We start from the raw sequence: 18,589 nt of genomic DNA on the forward strand, positions 1-18,589 counted from the left end.
TCAGCTCTAGTCCAAGGGGTGTTGAATATTTGGCCCTCCAGATATTGCTTGACTATAACTCCCACTATCCTTGGACATTGGCCGTGCTTGCTGTTGCTGATGGGAGTTGTAGTTCTGCAACATCTTGCGGGTAAAAGATTCTCCACCATGTACTAGTTCAAAGAGGCCGACAGGACCAGTGTAGATTCACTGAAGGTACAGAATCACCAAACCCACGGTATTTGATGCCTCTTGTACCCCACTCCTGACATCGGTCCTTATTTGGAGCTACTGTTGCTGAGGGAAAGTAGCACCAGATGGAACAATACCAACAAAGCAGCAGCCAAGACATAGAAATGAATTCAAACCAGGACCTTAAGGCTACAAGAAGCAGAAATTTCAAATGTTATATTTATTCAGTTAAAAACTGACACTTGGTAATGGTCACATGAACACTAGGGAACCATATCTACATTTTCCTGAAGTTAGATCATGAAAATTGCACAGGTTGTTCTACATATACAAATCTAATGCCATTTTTTTTTAATGCAAAACCAAGACAATGTGAAATCAACACTGAAAAGTATCCAATTAGACAATTTTAAAAATAAATACTCCTTTTAAGAATAAAAAACACTTTCAAAGCAGCTGTATCTTTAAGAACATCCCTCCCCCCTCCCAAAGTCTTCCCTAGATTTTGATTGTCTACTAGTGCAGCACCTCTCGGTCAGAGCTGGGATCTGTAGATCAGGCAACACAGTATTTTGTTCATACACAGTGTTTTGTTTTGCTTGTGTGTGTTACTGGTAGATACAATATCTTTAAGCAATATAACCTATCATGCTGCTGGCAACACCCATGCAGATGAAAAAGCATGAAGCATAGCAACACTGACTGTAAAGTACTTGTTTATTAAAAGACAGAGGAATGTAGTGTTAAAAAAATATATATTGACAAATAAACTACCCAGTTTCATAAACAACCAAATTAAATTTTAAAAAATCTTATTTCGACGCTTGCCTCATTTATTTATGAGCCAATCCACATTCATTTTCAGACATCTCCATATACTTCGGTTCATTTAAAAATGTCTCCAACGCTTTTTACTGGTAAGGGGGAGAAAGGAAAGAAAAATAAAAACTTTTCCTCCCCTTGAAATCCAAGCTGCTCCTGCCAAGCCGCTCTTCCCACCACATACAATGTTTCAGCAATAAATTTCCAATGGAGACGATTTATGCGTTTGACACACATGCAGACAGCACATGACACCATAATGTTAAAAAAATAAAACCCACACACGAAAAAAACCTGTTCTCTCTAAAAATACAAACTATTCTATAATTGTGACTGAAGCAGTCTACTGAAGGCCACATCTGTAAACCCTCTACACATTTTAATCCTAAGGACCACTTAGAATCATTTTAAAGGCTCTAACAAGCCTCCTGTTGATATCTCTCCGACAATTGTGCAACATAATTTTTTTAAAAAACAGCTCTTCAAAGAGCTTAAGTGTGTAGATTTATCCGTTTCCCACAAAACCATCCAGTATCAGATGCCTGCATAAGCTTGTGTTCAGAGTCTCAAAGGATCCCCATATTGAGAAACATTTTCCAGCAATGCCTCTTTTTGACAATAGTCTACATTCCGATTCCTTTGGACACCCCCCCCATTGTGAACAGTTCCATTGCCTAAAAATAATAAACTGTATTCCGAATGAGTCCCCCCCACCCCCCCAATAAAGTGCTTTCATCTGCACACATCTTTCTACCCTAATTCAATAGGATACTCAAGTATGAAACAAGGGCAACCCACCCTGGAGAAGATAAGAGCATGGCACTTCAGAGAAACAAACAAACAGATTTGACTTGCCGGTCTTTCAAGGTCCAACAACATAAACATACTTCGGGGCTGCTCTCTTGGCCAGAAGAGTGCAAAGGCCAGTGACAACATTCCTCTCCTTGCTCAAAACTGTTGTTACCCTTCCTATTGGGAACCCCCAGGGGCTTACTGATCACATATGGCCTTAAGCATCTAACTGAATTAGGATGACCAACAGCTTTGTATTTGCTAATCTGGTTGTTGGGTCATTTTTGTTGTCAGTTGGCAGCAGGCAAGCAGCCTGCAAGAGTTTTGTGATACACTGGAGCCCCAGCCCCAGCCAGTAAACTTCTAAGTAAAAGTAATGGAAGGCATATGGAGAGCTCTGACTATAATCTTTTAATATGTGTACAAATATAGTATATATATATTAAATATAATATAAAAATATTTATACAATTCCCTCTAGAGACCCATTTTTAAATCGTCTTCCCTCTCCCCTCCCCCAATGTAAGCAACCCTAAACTGCATTTTCTCTTTTTCAGCAGCACTCTGTCATACTTAAGTGCCGGTTACGGTGTGGTTGTGTTAGCGCTATTTCATTAGCGCAACATTCACTTACCAGTCCCCCATGCCCACCCACCCTTTCTTCCCAAACAGAGACATTTGGCCACATTGAATTCAAGATGGCAGAGCACTCAGTCCAACAGCAACTACTGGGCTAAGACCAGCCATGAGAAAGCAGCATTAGCACAAGCCATCTCCCCATTATTTACCGTATTTTTCGCTCTATAAGACACACCAGACCACAAGATGCACCTAGTTTTGGGAGGAGGAAAACAAGAAAAAAATATTCTGAATCTCAGAAGCCAGAAAAGCAAGAGGGATCGCTGTGCAGTGAAAGCAGCAATCCCTCTTGCTGTTCTGGCTTCTGGGATAGCTGCGCAGCCTGCATTCGCTCCATAAGACGCACACACATTTCCCCTTACTTTTTAGGAGGGAAAAAGTGAGTCTTATAGAGCAAAAAATATGGTAAGTGGGAAATGATATCGAACATTTCTGAGCAGCCAGCAACACTAGAGAAAAAGCATCACGGCTGAAAGAAATCCTTCCCCTCAAGGTTTTTGTTTCTGGCCTCTTTCAGTTAAGACTGCCCAAGGTGTGGCCGTTAAGTCCTGTTTCTTAAAACTTTAGCCATCGTTTTCTAGTTTCTTGCCACTTCTCCGCTATCTAACTTTCACAGCAACCTCCCGGAAGTCTCATTACAGAAACCTCACGGCTACCACGAGCGGCATTTCCCCCCAAGCAACAGTCAAAAGGAGGTTGGTATCAAATAAAAAAGTCCAGTGATTATGCTCTGCACTCCCAGTAACTCCATATACAAAAGCCTTGCTGTCCTGTCCTGTGAGCACAATGAAAGCTCCCCTGATTTTCTCATTCAGTGCTATTATTGTTTCTGTTGTAAATAGCTTAAAGCCCAAGAGGATGCCTATTCACTAAAACAATGCCATTAAAGCATGGACCTTTGATCAACACAGCCTAATTTGGAATTACAAGCAGCATTGGTATGGCAAGACAAAAGCTATCTGCAATTAAGTTAATGCGACTACTTTCCCACAATGTGCATTTCTTTGAGACTAGTTTAGGGAATGCCATAAAGTCCCTTTAAAGAATATAGCTAGGAGATTTCCTAGACAAGTGACCTACTGGTTTCCAGTCGCTGCCAAGAGGGAACAGAAACTAGTCCAATTCTTTGGTTCTTTATTTCTTAAAACTTTGACTCCTGTTATTATGGTTCTACTGTTAGACTACTGATTGTGGTGTGTCACGGGAGGATCATGCAAGACTATGGCAATGAAAACGACTCTTTAAGAGTTAGTCTCAAAGATAAAATTCTGCTATCATTTGCTACTATAGTGTTGGCTTTGCTAACCCAGCATTACATTCTTAGCATCTCGCCATACTTTGGTTACATTAATAAAGCTCCTCTATAATACTCCATCTTTCTTGACTCTGATATTCCTTCATCACAATCAGATTCTTCTTCTTTGAAGTAACCAATCTATCTTTGTATTAAAAACATATTTTGCTCTGCAGGTGTGGATTTTAAACCTAGTACCATAAAATCTACTCAGTGTTTACTTTTAAAACTGTACAGAATTTCAGTTGAATCTTTTTATTAACTTTATTAAGTGAACTTGCCATCTGAAGTCTTAGTGCATCAATATCCCTTTTGGAAGCTGTGGCCCTCATGATCTTTAATCTGTTTTCCTATTAAATTTCAGTAAATTTGAATTTGAGCCACCTTACAAAGTGATTATACTTGATTACTATGCAATTCTGCTTTGCTATCATTTAAAAGAACTTAATTTCTTGGTAAACAAATACTTCAAAAGTAAGTCATTACATGATGTATATCCCATGGTTAATGGTTAAAAAAGGGTGTGCCAAAAATTCAGAACTTCATACCCCAATTTGTATTATTCTCTCTCTCTCTCTCTCTCTCTATATATATACAAATACAGTGGAGAAACAACTATGAAGGATGCGTTAACAATGTACTAAGACTTCAAAAATGGTCACAAATTCCAGATAATGTAATTAGAGATGTTTAACACTATCACCTGAATCAAAATCAAGGCACTATGGGGTTTTTTTGTTTTTGTTTTTTCAAATGACCCTCAATCATTTCTGATTAAATGAAGGTCAAAATGTTCAAAGAAGAATAAAAAGATTCCAACAAATTCTGAGAAGTTGTATTTCTCACCACAGAGGTTAAAAAGTGCCTACAATTATTAAATTCAAATATATTTTTCTGTGCAAATTACTCCTATATTTGAGACATTCTTGAAAATTACTTTCATATTTTTAAACCTTATTTTTTTTACATAAATATTTCCAACTATGTATTATATCAAAAGATAGCTTTGGGGGAGTAAAATTCCAAACCATCCACAATAGAGCAGTGCAAATTCCTATTTTTTTCCCAAAGAAAAAAATTTGAGTATTTATGAAATGACAAATGATATATATGAATCTTAATGCCTTGAACCCCCCACAAGTTCAAAGAGTTTCATCAATAATTTAACTGCAAAACTTCCACAAACCAGCACACTATATTACCTCATTGAACTAACTCCGACAATCACACATAAAGCACAAACAGAAGACTTGTGCCCACATTACAGGTGAGAATAAATGATGGAGCATGATGTAGAAGACAAACAAGTATAAACGGATGAAAATAGTAATCTGAGCATTGTGTGAAAATGTAGGGGGGAAACATATTCAAAACAGTTTCATGCATCATATAAAATATTCTGCTCTCTCACCTTTTATCCAGACATATACATAGTATTTTACAGTATCTGTACAATGAAGATTGATTCCACACAATATTTTGAAAATATTTACTGTCCCAAAATGTGAAAAAATTAACTTCCTTTTGGAGCATAATTGCAGGCAAACAATTTTTAAAAAAACAAAACCCAACTGCTGTCATGACAGCTTGTCCATTGTAACACTTAATCTGAGAAAATTGCTAAAAACATCAAGATATTTAAGTGCCCTATTTAGTCCACTGAACATTTTGAGACCTGATCTGGACAAGTTAACTGATGGCAGTGCATGCCTTTGAAGGAAAAACAAAACACAGAAACCAGAGTAACTAGGTTCCTCTCAAAGGTAGCCATGTCCCTGTCCCCATCATCTTTTTTGCAGATTTATACCCAATATACCTCCAACAGCATTTTGCTTTGTTTTCCTTAGCACAACACATTCCAAGCGGTTAGAAGAATATTCAATACTGTACTTCACAAAGTCTGTAGGCTTCTTTCTCTAACACCAGGGCAACTGTTAATGGAGCAGCTACTCCTCTGCATTGCTCCTGGAAGCAAGAGCCTCCATGCTACCGCGGCTGAATTTTGGAAACCTCTGTCATGCTGTCAGTTCTGTGTCGTGAAATTTGTTGCTGTTGCTGTTGGTGCTGCTGCTGCTGCGACTGATGCTGCTGGTGGTGTGACTGAGTAAAAGTGCTTTGTTGTAGTGGGAAAGCAGCAGAGAGAATAAGCTGAGTTGACTGATTTCCATGAAGCAACCTGGAGGTCTAAATACACAAATAAGAGAGTTAAGGCACCTCTTTCATGAGAGTAACTGGTATACAGTCGTACCTCGGAAGTCAAATGGAATCTGTTCCAGAAATCCATTCAACTTCCAAAATGTTCAGAAACCAAGGCGTGGCTTCCAGTTGGCTGCAGGAAACTCCTGCAGCCAATCAGAAGTTGCGGAACCCACACTGGACACTCAGGTTCCAAAAGAACATTTGCAAACCGGAACACTCACTTCCGGGTTTGTGGTGTTCAGGAGCCAAAAGGTTCGAGAACTAAGCTGTTCGAAAACCAAGGTACGACTGTACTGTGTGACAGGAGCCTTTACTGTTCTTATGATGTCATTCCTCTGTCCACAGAGAAAAATAACTTTGAACATATAAGCAGTTTGGTCCTATTTCCCACTTATTCCATCCCAACGTCCTTGATTTGCATCACTCAATACAGACTGCTTTTAACACACATACATGCACACACACAAATTTAAAGACAGGCAGACGGAAGGATAATCTGGTTTATTGTTTTCTGAAATGTGGCCACTGGCTCCCCACTCCTACCATTGACACTTAAAACAAGTGACATCCAGACCATGTCACAAACTGGTTTTAAAATCTCCCCTCCCTCAGCTGAAAAACAATACCATCGTTTTTTCACTAAAACATTTGTGCCTTTTCTTTTTGATTACTATCCCATAGACAGACAGACAGACAGACAGACAGACAGACAGACAGACAAACTTCTCCTTGGCTCTTGCCAACCAAGACCATCTGGTATGAAGACAAAAAGTTCTCTTGTATACCTGGCATAAGCTATGAAGTAAATATAGCCTTCCAAACAAACAGCTCTTACCATAAATGATGCATAGGAAGTTTGAAGAAGGACTTTCAAAGGAGGCATTTCCATTTGATTCCCTTTTTTGAAGCAAGCCATGTGGGAAAAACCCACATTTTCTAGGACAGAGGCTAGCATTTTTTACAATTAATATTACCTTCCCTGCATTGCTGCAGGGAATTATGTGTTTTCCAAAAGCCAAACATGTATAGCATCAACTATATACAGAAGAACACCCTTCAGTATAGGTTCATTAAGTTGCATTGTCCTATACGGCCAGTTCGTCGAACGTATGAATGAACATGTGGCTTTACCTGCAAGAACTGTTGTGGGTGCTGGGTCAGCGGCGTTTGAGCAGGTTGCTGAACTGCAGTGAGCTGCTGCTGCTGCTGCTGCTGTTGCTGTTGTTGTTGCTGCTGCTGTTGTTGCTGCTGCTGCTGTTGTTGCTGCTGCTGTTGTTGCTGCTGCTGCTGTTGTTGCTGCTGCTGCTCCTGCTGCTGCTGTGTTATTGATAATGTCTGTGGCTGCTGCTGTTGTGCAGCAAAAGTGGGATAAGCAGTCACCACCTGTCCCATAAACATAGTACTTGGTACCATAACTGCTCCGCAAGCTACAGGGGCAGTGACTAACTTTGTTACAAGCTGCTGTCCCTGCGGAAATCTGTGAAAGAAAAGAAAGATCTGTTGTCTGTCTCAGGTAGTCTTAACCAACACCCCACAAATGATCTTGATTGGTGCTTTTTGTACTTTCAATCTCATTTAAGACCTAACAGCAACCCAAGAGTCCCTCTAGTCCAGCATCCTCTCTCCATCAGTGCCCAGACTAATTTTATTTGCTTAACAGCTTTATGGGCAACACATCAAGTGTGGAGTAGCCTGAAGGCAGGCATGGCTGGCTGGAACACTGAACAGGAGCATTCTACACAGCAGCAAGTGTAGCAAGCCTCACTTGTCTCTCTTAACACTTACCTGATTTGTCTGTCTTGGGTAAATGTGGTAATAGCAGCATTCTGGTTATTACTTGGTGGCAAATTAGAAGGAATCTGGACCATGTTCCCTGTAGCCGGCTGGGAAATCACCATAGTGTTATATAAGGGGGCTGACAGTGTGCTCTGAGATGGCGTAGAAAGAGAAGTCTGCTGACTGTGCCCACTGAGAATATTTTGTTGATTATGCTGCACAAAGAAAATAGATTGTCAATGTGATTATTTAGCATGACGGAACAGAATTAAGGCAACCCCACCAAACTGCAAGGAACTACAGATTGCTGAGCAGCCTAGTTTTTTGGTTTTTTAAAATGCTTCTGCTAATTGTATGTCATCTATTTTGGGGGGCATTTTGTAGTGGTGCGTTATTTATATTATATTAGCTCTCTAGAAAACACAAGCCTTGTATTTGAAATCACTGACCATAAATGAGCTGTGGCCTGTGAAGGTGCAGGGGTCAGAAAAAGGTGAAATCACACCCTGCTCAGATATCTCCTTACCTTCAACTGAGACAACCAAAAGAAGATTTTATTAAGGAGTAAGGGGTCACCATAAGAAATTGTTTCTGGGAAAGAGGGTTTGAGTTGTTCAAAGGATGCAACAAGAGAACTAGAAATCGTCCACTCTCCCTGCACAGGCTGTAATGATTCACCATCCTGACTGGAAACTAAAGGTGACCAATGTTAAAGTAGAAGACATTTTCCTTTTTTAAAAATGGAGAATATGTTTTTAAAAATAATTTCATAACATTCTCGGTAGTTTGAAATTTCACAAAAGATACATCTTATGGTATGCAATGATTGAATTGCCTTCCTTTCAATGTAGTAATTGCAATGCATGGGGTATTTTGAAATCATCCCGTTTGTCTTCTTTTTAAAGCAGGCATGCCAAACCCTTTTCAGCCCAAGGGCGGCACTGGTCGTGCCAGTAGATGCCAGTGGTGGGTGTGGTCGAAGTATGTGCCCATGCCACCCAACGCCCACTGTCTCTTAAACACAGACAGGCAGCCAATCAGGTGCGCGTACACACACAGGAAGTCAAATGGGTAGACATACACTCACACAGATGTGCATGCACAGACAAGACAAAGGAATCTTAAATGCATGGTTTGAAGTGAAAAGATAGCCCACAATGATCAAAATCAGGATGCGAGCTGTCAGTTATATGGTTCGCTTTGTTTCAGCCTAATTATTATGCTAGGGAAGCTTACCATTGACAAAGTTGATTTGGAATTTACAACTGAACACACTTTAGACAAGGAACAGTTCCAAATAGAATTTGTTTAAAGGCCACGATTAATAGAGTGGATGGTTAAAGTAATTACTGCTTCAGCCATTTCTGAAAAATCAGGTCTACCGATATTTTGGTTGTGGCTATTGTTACAGCTGAAATATCTTCCTGAATTGCTGTCTATAGAGGCAGAAACAGCCTCCCAAAAAGAGAAAAAATAGGGGCTGGGAAGCAACACCTCTTCCTCCTGATGCAACTTATTTTTACACCCACTAGATGGCACTATGTGCAACAAAAGTAAAGGTTGACTTGTCTATTAATCCTTGCACCATGGCAACAGCTCCGCAAATTCTGTTTGCTCTTGAACATTCATTTCCTTCCTATCTTCCTTTGTGCGATGACAAATTGTTCACTTCTGAATGGCCAAAAAATTGATCCACCAATAATCTGAACTCTCTAGCTTTCTGGATTGTCACGGTCTAGCTTCCTAGCCCAGTCACGTCTTGCTTTTTTCCTGTATTAAACAAAGTGTGGGACAGGTGTTTGGGTTTTTTTTGCAACAACCCACTCAATCCACCAATATACTTCCTAAAGTTGGCTTTGACATATGAGTCACACTTTCCTGACTCTAAGCCCTTCCCTACCCTCAAAGGCTAGGCTAGTAGCAGTGAGTGCTTGAAGAATAAATAACATCTACTAAAGGAGCACTCTCTCATGGCAACATAAAGACACAAAGGCTGCATTTAAGAAACAATGGCACATAACTAAATATTATCTTCAAGTGTGGCATTACCTGTTGGGTAGTACTTTGCAAAGGCTGTTGCTGTATCATGTGTTGAGCACCAATATGGCCAGTGTTCATGCCACCTTGGATTTGATTAGTTTGAACAACTTGACCTTGCATATTTATTGGTGTAATCTGCTGAATATTTGATGGGTTTCCAGGAGTCAGCTGAACAGAACCAAAGTTTAATCCAGGAGTTGACTGCTGCAAGAACATCTTCCAGGAAAAAAAGAATACATGCCAGTGCTTAAAATACTAGTGAGCATTCAGAACACATAAACCATTGTTTGTTTAAAGGTCAGTGAATTCCCTATCTTAGAGGTGAAAATTATATACAGTATCATTTTGTTTAATAAGTGTTCTAATGGGCATATGAGGCTTAGACTGAACTCTATACTCATTTACCTGGGAGTAATAAAAATGAATTCAGCAAGTCTTATTTCTGAGTAAGCATGCATAAGATTATACTGTTAATCTGGTAAAGGGCGAAACCCTACCTACAACTAAACTACTGTAACCTGTATTTATATTTTATTTTACTAGTGACAGAACTTGCAGTTATATCACATGGCCCTTATTAGTAACTGATATGAACATCTAGGATTCCAGTGAAACGGTTGATCAAATTAAGTTCTATAACATTAAAGATATGCTTTTGTAGGAAATATTTTATCTATAGAACCAACTATATACTCATTGTATTTTCTTAATGTTGTAAGCTCCTTTAAGAACTTCAGTCAAAATGCAAAGTACAAATCTCCTGAATTAATAACTTATTAATGAAGTTATAATGGTATCTGAAGAAGAAAGCTTATACCAGAACAAACTTAGTTGGTCTACAAGGTGCTACTAGACAACATTTTTATTAATAATGAAGGTGTCTTTTATCAAGAATTTTGTATTCCAGCATGCAAAACATCAGTGTTAATATGTACATCACACATACAAATACACACACACACACACACACAGAGAGAGAGAGAGAGAGAGAGAGAGAGAGAGAGAGAGATTGAGATTTTAAGTGTAGAATCACTAGCTATGTCAGTATCTGATCAGCTTTAACCAACCTGAAGTCCTTGCCCATGGACCATTTGGAGTTGTTCCTGAATCTTACGCAGTTCTTCTTGTTGCCGATGAATGTTTGCTTCTATCATTCGTGTTCTTTGCTCCAATTGGTCCTTTAAGTGCTGCATAGCTCCTAACTGAGCAGAAAACTGAAGCATAGGCTACAAAGCAATATTGAAGAAAAACGCAAGAAAGATTTGAATCAGTAGCAAACATACCATAGGAAAAGTAATTAACCACTACAAAAAAATTCTATCAACCCTGTGCATATGGAAGTAATGTATTTAGCTTAAAGTCATAAATTGACATTTCTGAGAAAGAAGACTTTTTTTTGAAAAAGTACTGAGGATGCTGACCAATTTAGAGAAATCTTAGATAAAGAGAAAACAGGACTTGCTGAACCAAAAGTCAGGCAATGGGACCTGTTAATAGCAGGGGACATTACTTCCAACACACTCAAATTCAAGAACTGAATTCTAGATCAAAGATCCGTTAAAAGATCAAAATGTAATTACTTGCTTTAATACAAATTAACTGCTTTAATACACATTCAGATTTAATTAGTACCTGAGACATGCCTTGCTGAATCTGTAAAGATGCAGGCTGGGACATCATTGGCTGCGCTAAAGGTTGTCCAATAGATTGTGAATTTAAAGACTAGGATTTAAAAAGAAATATACATACCATAATTATCAAATCAAATATGTATTTTGGAGGCAGACAGAATAGAGGAGGAGGTTTTAAAATGACAAGCCCAAATGTAATCGTCCTTTCTTCCCTAATTATCTGAGAAGGAACAGGATAGCTAGAAAGAGTTTGGACCACATTAAATCACTTGCTGATTTCCATTTTTTAACTTTGATTTGCCCACATGAACATACACACATATAAAAAGCCAAATGCAAGTGTTATGCACCCCAAACAGGTAGACAAAGATTAACAATCTACAGCAGAAGCCTCAGAGAGTTATTCTCTGTTCCTATGTACCTTCCTCTTCTGTTTCTGTGGAACAAGTAGCTTTTGTAAGCATTTCCAAATGCATCCACTGAGCTAATGTTTACATTTTATACAAAAGGCATGAAACACAGCAGTACTTTAAAAGGTCACAAATTTTACAAACACATAGAGGGACGTATCCAAAGCTGCAGCTCTGATGACACAAAAAAGTTCTGTGTATGCAGCAGAGTTTCCTCTTCCCCTTCAGGACCCCCTTGTACCCTTAAAATCAGTTCCGGAGGGATGGGAGACCTTCTGAAGCATATTTGTGGGGCACACAAGAATGAGAGGAAATGGGTGTTCTGTTGATACAGTGGAATGACACTGGTGCATTACTGAATACAATCCATAATACCTACCCTCCGGAGCAGATTTTGGGGTAAAATGGAGATGAAGGGGAAGACTGTTCTGCTCATGCAGGAGCACCACTGGACCCCACACTATTTGAAAGCTAATTTCTATTCATAGCAAAACTCTCCATTATTTTTAAAAAGCCAGATGACAGTTAATGAAAAGCTCTCAGTTCACTGCTTGAGAATAGAACTGTGCACTTGGTGGACACATTCAGGATAGTGACATTCTCAAGCAGTCAACTGAAAGCTTTAAAAAGGATGTTTCCAAACTAGGTGACTAACTGAAAGCATTTATTTATTTATTGTATTGTTTGTATTTTAAGCAAAAAGAAATCTAACGTTCACAAGCCTTAACAGGTAAATATGAGTTGCTATTTTCTAAAGAATTACCTGATTACCAAGCGATGCCCTCCTTTGTGCAGACTTTTCAAGAGTGGATAAATTTTGCCTTGGAGGAGTGCTAGTATCCATTGTCATCTTCGTTGGCGTTGCTGATGTCCCAGCAAATATAAAATTGAAGAGGGATACGTTTATTCATCATCACCATTCTGGGTTTGCCCAGATTATACTTAGGCAAGTGAATAGTTCATCACAATAAAATGATAGCACTGCATATTCAAAACAGCCTTTATTCCAATTGGTTAGGTAAAAATTGAGATTTATTCCGCACCAGATTAACAACTCTCTCTGTAGAACTGATAATATCACCAGGCTACAATTATCATGAATAGCATTAATTTTAAAGTCACAAGGCCCCAAAGTCAATAATCTTCTATAGAACAGGTTTTGATTTTGTGCACTCACAAGAAGGGTCTGAAACTGCAGTGTGAGAAGATTTCCTTGAACTCCTGGAGGCCGAAGAAGGTGTAGGGCTGTGATCAAATCTCTCCAAAGCTTCTTTGAGGCTTACTGTGCTTATATGATTCTCAGAACCAGAGTCCTGACTCTAAAACAATAAAAATGTTTTGGCTGGTTCATCACACACAAAATAATTAGCAAGATAATTAGCAGGAACTAACTGTATCTCACCAAATATTCAAACATGGGGCTTTCATAATGAAAGCAAATTTCTTATACATGTGCTTCACCTTCCCTTAACTTATCCCTGCCCTGTTTGACATCTTAACAGTCCATCTTTCCATCTTACTTCTCCCTATAATCAGTGTTTGCTTCTCTTTCACCACTCTGACAACCCAAAAGCAAAACAAAAAATCCAAACCAAACTTATCACTAGGTAATTTACATGAAATAATGAATAACTCTGGGTGGGTGGATTATTAACACCTGCTGAAGTGCAGGCACTGCAAACCCTACAAGCCAATTTTGAATGTATTGTTTTTTAAAAGCTATAGCAATGAACAGAACCAATATAAGATGATGGTGGAAAACTTACTTTATCTGCAGCTATTTCTGGTAGAGATTCTTCAATACCAAGTTCACGCCGCCTTTCTGCTCGAACCTCTGCATAACTACCGATAAATAACCCAACATTTCAGACGATTAGCATGTCCGTTCATCTTAACAGAATGGTAGCAAACATTTTATATACATTATTTAAATGCATTTGAAAAATAACATGGATGCATTAATGCATTAATATGCTTTTACGTGTGACTAGCTCAGAAGACTCTGATGACTTCTTAGTCAGCTGGGAGAAGTACTAAAATATAGCAGCAAAATCTGTTGCAAAAAACCGTAATAAAAATCATGCAGAATTCTATTACCTTACTACCGTGTGTGTACATACGATGAACTCTGGTCTAGAATTCCACTGATGGTAAGTGATATAGTAATGAGTCTGCAACCAAATCCACTGTTGACCCTTTGTGAGGAATCTGTAATAGCAGGATTTCCCTTTTCCATATTGCATTACTAAAAACAATGTAAAAATAAGGTTCTGCTTCAGAAAATGCCACTTCCAGAAAGTGCATTTAAACAGTTTGCATCATTTCTTTAAACCAACACAAAACTTTCTTCATTTGATTCTAATATCCCAAATACAAAAATAAGGAGAGAATGGAAAGCAACCTGAGAACCACTATGAATGCTTCCAGAATGGTAGCTCCTGATGTCACCAATCATTAATAATAATAATAATAATAAATAATAAATTTTATTTATATCCCGCCCTCCCCAGCCGAAGCCGGGCTCAGGGCGGCTAACAACATTAAAACAGTATGACATTATAAAACATTATAAAAATGAATTAAAATCAAAATTGATGGCAACCATAAACTAAAGCTTTGTAAAGATTGCCAGAGGAGGGGGTCAGGCTGCGCCCTGACCAAATGCCAGGTGGAACAGCTCTGTCTTGCAGGCCCTGCGGAAAGATGTCAAGTCCTGCAGGGCCCTTGTCTCTTGTGACAGAGCGTTCCACCAGGTTGGAGCCACAGCCGAAAAAGCCCTGGCTCTAGTTGAGGCCAGCCTAACCTCTCTGAGGCCTGGGACCCTCAAGGTGTTTTTATTTGAAGATCGTAAGTTCCTCTGTGGGGCATACCAGGAGAGGCGGTCCCGTAGGTACGAGGGCCCTAGGCCGTATAGGGCATTATTCTTATCTATTAGTTACATGCACAACTGAAATTGATTTTCCACACTTCAGATAGCACAATGTTCCATCCACACTAGTGGACAAAACCTAGTAAACAGGGAAGTTATAATTCTGAGTGTGCAATTTATTATTATTATTAAGCAATTATTTAAATTGCGCTTAAATGCTATTTTTGTTTAAGCACTATTTTGTGATTAAAAACTTTTTTAGAACATAAATTTACAAGTATTTTAGCCCTTGTTAAAAGATTTTCAAATATAGATACAGTGGTACCTCAGTTCTTGAACGTAATCCATTCCGGAAGACCGTTTGATTTTTGAAATGTTCAAAAGCCAAGGCGCAAAGTGCAGTCTGTAAATTGCACTGAGAAAATGGAAAAACATGCAGCAGAAGCTGTTCAACTTCTGAGGCACGTTCAAAAACAGAAGCATTTACTTCCGGGTTTTTGGCGTTCGGGTTCTGAAACGTCCGTCAACGGAGATGTTTGGGAACAGAGGTACCACTGTAACTAGTTTGTATACATCACCAAAAGTTACCAATTCTATATTAGTATGGTTTACATAAAATTATGACATTTACTTACAGTGTTCATGACATTTTGCCAGGTTTTCTAGGTCATCAACATGATAATAATCATAGCCTGATGTCCCCAACACTTCAAATGGTAAATAACCTATTATTGGCGGTGCCCTGGATAACGACATAAGAGTCGTTATTTTATTTCTCAGAATAGAAAAAAAATAGTCACAGTTTCTAAACAGAAAATTGTGCTTATAATTACATAGAAACGTATTCAGTAAAAAGTAAAATTCATTTCTTGCTATAAACAGCCAATGAGGATTAGTGACCACTAACGGTAACAGAGTGCTACCGCTTAGTACTACATTGTAAGAAATGGCACCTGTGATCCAAGAAAAGGAACTTCCATTCTAAGCTATGTCTAGAGGTGAACTCTTCATTGGGTTCTTCAACAGTGCTCATTTCCTAAAAAATAAAAAAACGTAAGTCTCTCAGAACTGCTCTACTCTAATGTAAAAACTCTCATGAAATCCAGACTTCCAAACATACATATAAATCGACGTGAATGTAACATGCAAAATATTTCTTATTTTGCTGTTTCACTGCTGCTTGGAAGAGGAGTAATTCAAGCAACTTGCCACTACAGACCAACCCGTACTATGCTTATTTTACCAGTGTGAGAATGGCAAGTTCAGCATTCTGTGCAAGGAACCATCAGAGGAACCATCACCCTCAGAACTCCCCTACTTCTTTTTGACATCTGGGAATTGATACGGGAGGCAGTTGTGCTAATTTTTTTTTACTAGCAATTCACATGGTATATAGCCTTTCTAAAAGAGGAAGTTCTTTACAATGAAGCCTTCAGCAAATCTAAATTTGCACCACAGAAGGACACGTTTCAAAATTCCTGTAGGAAAGGCACTGAACGTCAGCTACAGCAACGAGGAGAACTTGACTTGAGTCTTCCTAGTACTGCACGCAGGTTGTTAACTAACAGCCCAAATCATCCTCTGGGGATGCATGCTTGAGCCTGATCCAACATATGTGCAATACAGTTACAGAGGCTGGCTATAGACCTTTTTTTTAACAGCACAAGGCCCAATCTAGGAGGCAATTCATACAAGAACACCTGTATCCTGGAGCAGATTACCTTTCCTGGATTGGAGTATGGTTACTTAAATGATTGTTCATTAAACAATAAATGTTTTAATTGAGAAATATACAAAAGAAAAGCAAATATCATAAGATTTTGAAGAGATGACAATCTTAACATACCTTGATAAACTGAGGTGTAGCTAACCTGACTGTAGCTACAAAACAAACTCTGTCTTCATAGGAAGGCCTATGTGATCGCTGAATGGTTCCTTCATAACCATTATGCGCAGAGTTAGACACTAAGGACAGGAGGAAGAGAAGAAAATTACTACTATTTCTAAGAATGACTTATAAAATCAAACATATAATTAATGATCCTATGAAACAAAGTGTTTAAAAAATCGCCTGGGAGAAAAAAAATTAAACTACATTCTTAAAATATTTCATTTAATAACATTAATACTGCCTAAGCTGATATAAAAAGAAAGTAAAAATCACTCAACCTGTTTCACTTATCTCAGAGTTTTTATATCCTGCCCTTTCTTCAGATCAAAGTGATTTTTTTAAAAAAAACTACAGTCAGTCACACAGAAGCAAAGTCCTCAGACCCTGAAATATAAGGGGAAGGGGCATAACACTGCACTCTGCTAAACAGAACAAAAACCCTTGAAATACCAGCAAATAAAATCAAAATAGAATGAGGGGCTACTAACAATAACTGGAAATAAATTGAAAAGCACAAGTAATCAAACAGAATGAAAGCGCTAAAGAGGTAAGTTGGACAATAGGAAAAAAGCAGGAAAGGAAAGGGCACCTCCGAAGGCTAACAGAAGCCTTTCTGACGTTTGCTGCACTGCAGAACAGAACTTGCAAAAGAGCAAGAAACGACACAGAGAAAATGTATATATTATATTATTCAGCAACATCCCTCCCCTCAAATACTGGGATTGAAGAGTGCTGACAAAATAATTCCTCTGATTAAAAACTGACAGTTCTGAACAAGCTTTCCCTCCATCCTGGTCCAAGAGTTTTCCTTAAAATACAGATATCAATTAGCCCCTCTCCTCCCCGCTGCTGTCTTCCTTATATGGCGAGCTTAGAGACAATAGTTTCACTTTCTGCAGACAGTTTGCAGCTTTTTAAAGCATCTGAATCACTGAGGTGTCATTAGGCACTTGGGGAATTCTGCTTTGACTTGGGTGTCACATGCAGATCACACTTTGCCCAAAGCAGCCAAGAATCTCTCCAAGGCTTGAGATTCAGGACTCACTAGAACAGGCATCCCCAAACTCAGTCCTCCAGCTGTTTTGGGACTACAATTCCCATCATCCTTAGCTAACAGGACCAGTGGTCAGGGATGATGGGAATTGTAGTCCCAAAACAGCTGGGCCGAGTTTGGGGGTGCCTGCACTGCAAGTTGCTACACTTCCCTAGTTTCTGTCAACAGACATGCTGTAAATTTACATTATCCTCATTTAAATGTAATCCAGTGCCTGTTTCCTTAAAAAAAGAGGTGCATTATTTTTTCCTATTTCTTGTAAAGTTTCACAAATTAGTTGTAATCTAAAACACTTTTAAAAAATACTGTAACTTACTGTTACTCAGTGACTTGAAGTTTCCTATAAATTTTACATATTCATATGTAGGTGGCTCTTTGGGGTCTATTGTCCCTCGGAGCATATGGCAACAGAACTCTAGTTGGTTTTTTGCTAGAAGAACAAAACACACATAATGGAATATCAAAATGAACATCAAAACATTACAAGCTGATATTCTTGAGTAAAATGTGCAAAACAATGGAAGAAGCTACCTTAAACATAGCCTTAACAATGTGCCATCTTACATTCCTTACATGGGAGTAGTTCTTCAGTGCATACAGTCTTTTCTTGCCCTGCTACCACAATATTTTTGAACTAGGTTTAATCTAAGATCCTACACATTTAGAATATAATATTTTACATTTATACTCAGAAGTAAGGCACATTGAGTTTGTTTATTTATTTATATCCACTCTCCCTCCCAAAGGAGCCTGTGGATTAATCCCAGTTAGGTATATATAGGGTTGCAGCCTTAAAGTATGTATCTACCCTGTGCTGCCTCACTCCCCAAAAGTATTGTGAGCAATATAAAATAAAAGTGTGGATAATGATCATCACTCCATGGTTTAACAAACCATGAGTGGCAAACATTTCAGAAAGTGAAGCAAGCTTCTGTCAACATCCCAACTGCAGACAGTCCACAGCCCAGTACTCCTTCGATTTTCAAAGCTCAGAGTTGAGT

The 18,589-nt window shown here is 38.7% G+C and overlaps 1 protein-coding gene across 7 annotated transcripts in view; it reads right to left on the reverse strand.

Moving 5' to 3' along the window:
- Window positions 1–372: 372 nt before the first annotated feature.
- CLOCK (clock circadian regulator) overlaps window positions 373–18,589 on the reverse strand; it is a 39,782-nt gene continuing 21,565 nt past the window's right edge. For all 7 annotated transcript variants that reach the window (XM_079990016.1, XM_079990014.1, XM_079990017.1 and 4 more), the window contains 14 exons: window positions 17,905–18,018; window positions 16,490–16,608; window positions 15,597–15,679; window positions 15,279–15,385; window positions 13,872–14,019; window positions 13,541–13,616; window positions 12,952–13,093; window positions 12,538–12,638; window positions 11,366–11,455; window positions 10,801–10,959; window positions 9,743–9,949; window positions 7,703–7,908; window positions 7,049–7,394; window positions 373–5,902 (listed from right to left, as the gene is read on the reverse strand). In XM_079990016.1, coding sequence (XP_079846142.1) covers window positions 5,705–5,902; window positions 7,049–7,394; window positions 7,703–7,908; window positions 9,743–9,949; window positions 10,801–10,959; window positions 11,366–11,455; window positions 12,538–12,638; window positions 12,952–13,093; window positions 13,541–13,616; window positions 13,872–14,019; window positions 15,279–15,385; window positions 15,597–15,679; window positions 16,490–16,608; window positions 17,905–18,018 — 2,096 coding nt within the window. In that variant the 3' untranslated portion in view covers window positions 373–5,704. The remainder of the gene's footprint in view (window positions 5,903–7,048; window positions 7,395–7,702; window positions 7,909–9,742; window positions 9,950–10,800; window positions 10,960–11,365; window positions 11,456–12,537; window positions 12,639–12,951; window positions 13,094–13,540; window positions 13,617–13,871; window positions 14,020–15,278; window positions 15,386–15,596; window positions 15,680–16,489; window positions 16,609–17,904; window positions 18,019–18,589) is intronic.

This window comes from Podarcis cretensis (genome assembly GCF_951804945.1).
Source record: "Podarcis cretensis genome assembly, chromosome: 9".
Lineage (NCBI taxonomy): Eukaryota > Metazoa > Chordata > Lepidosauria > Squamata > Lacertidae > Podarcis > Podarcis cretensis.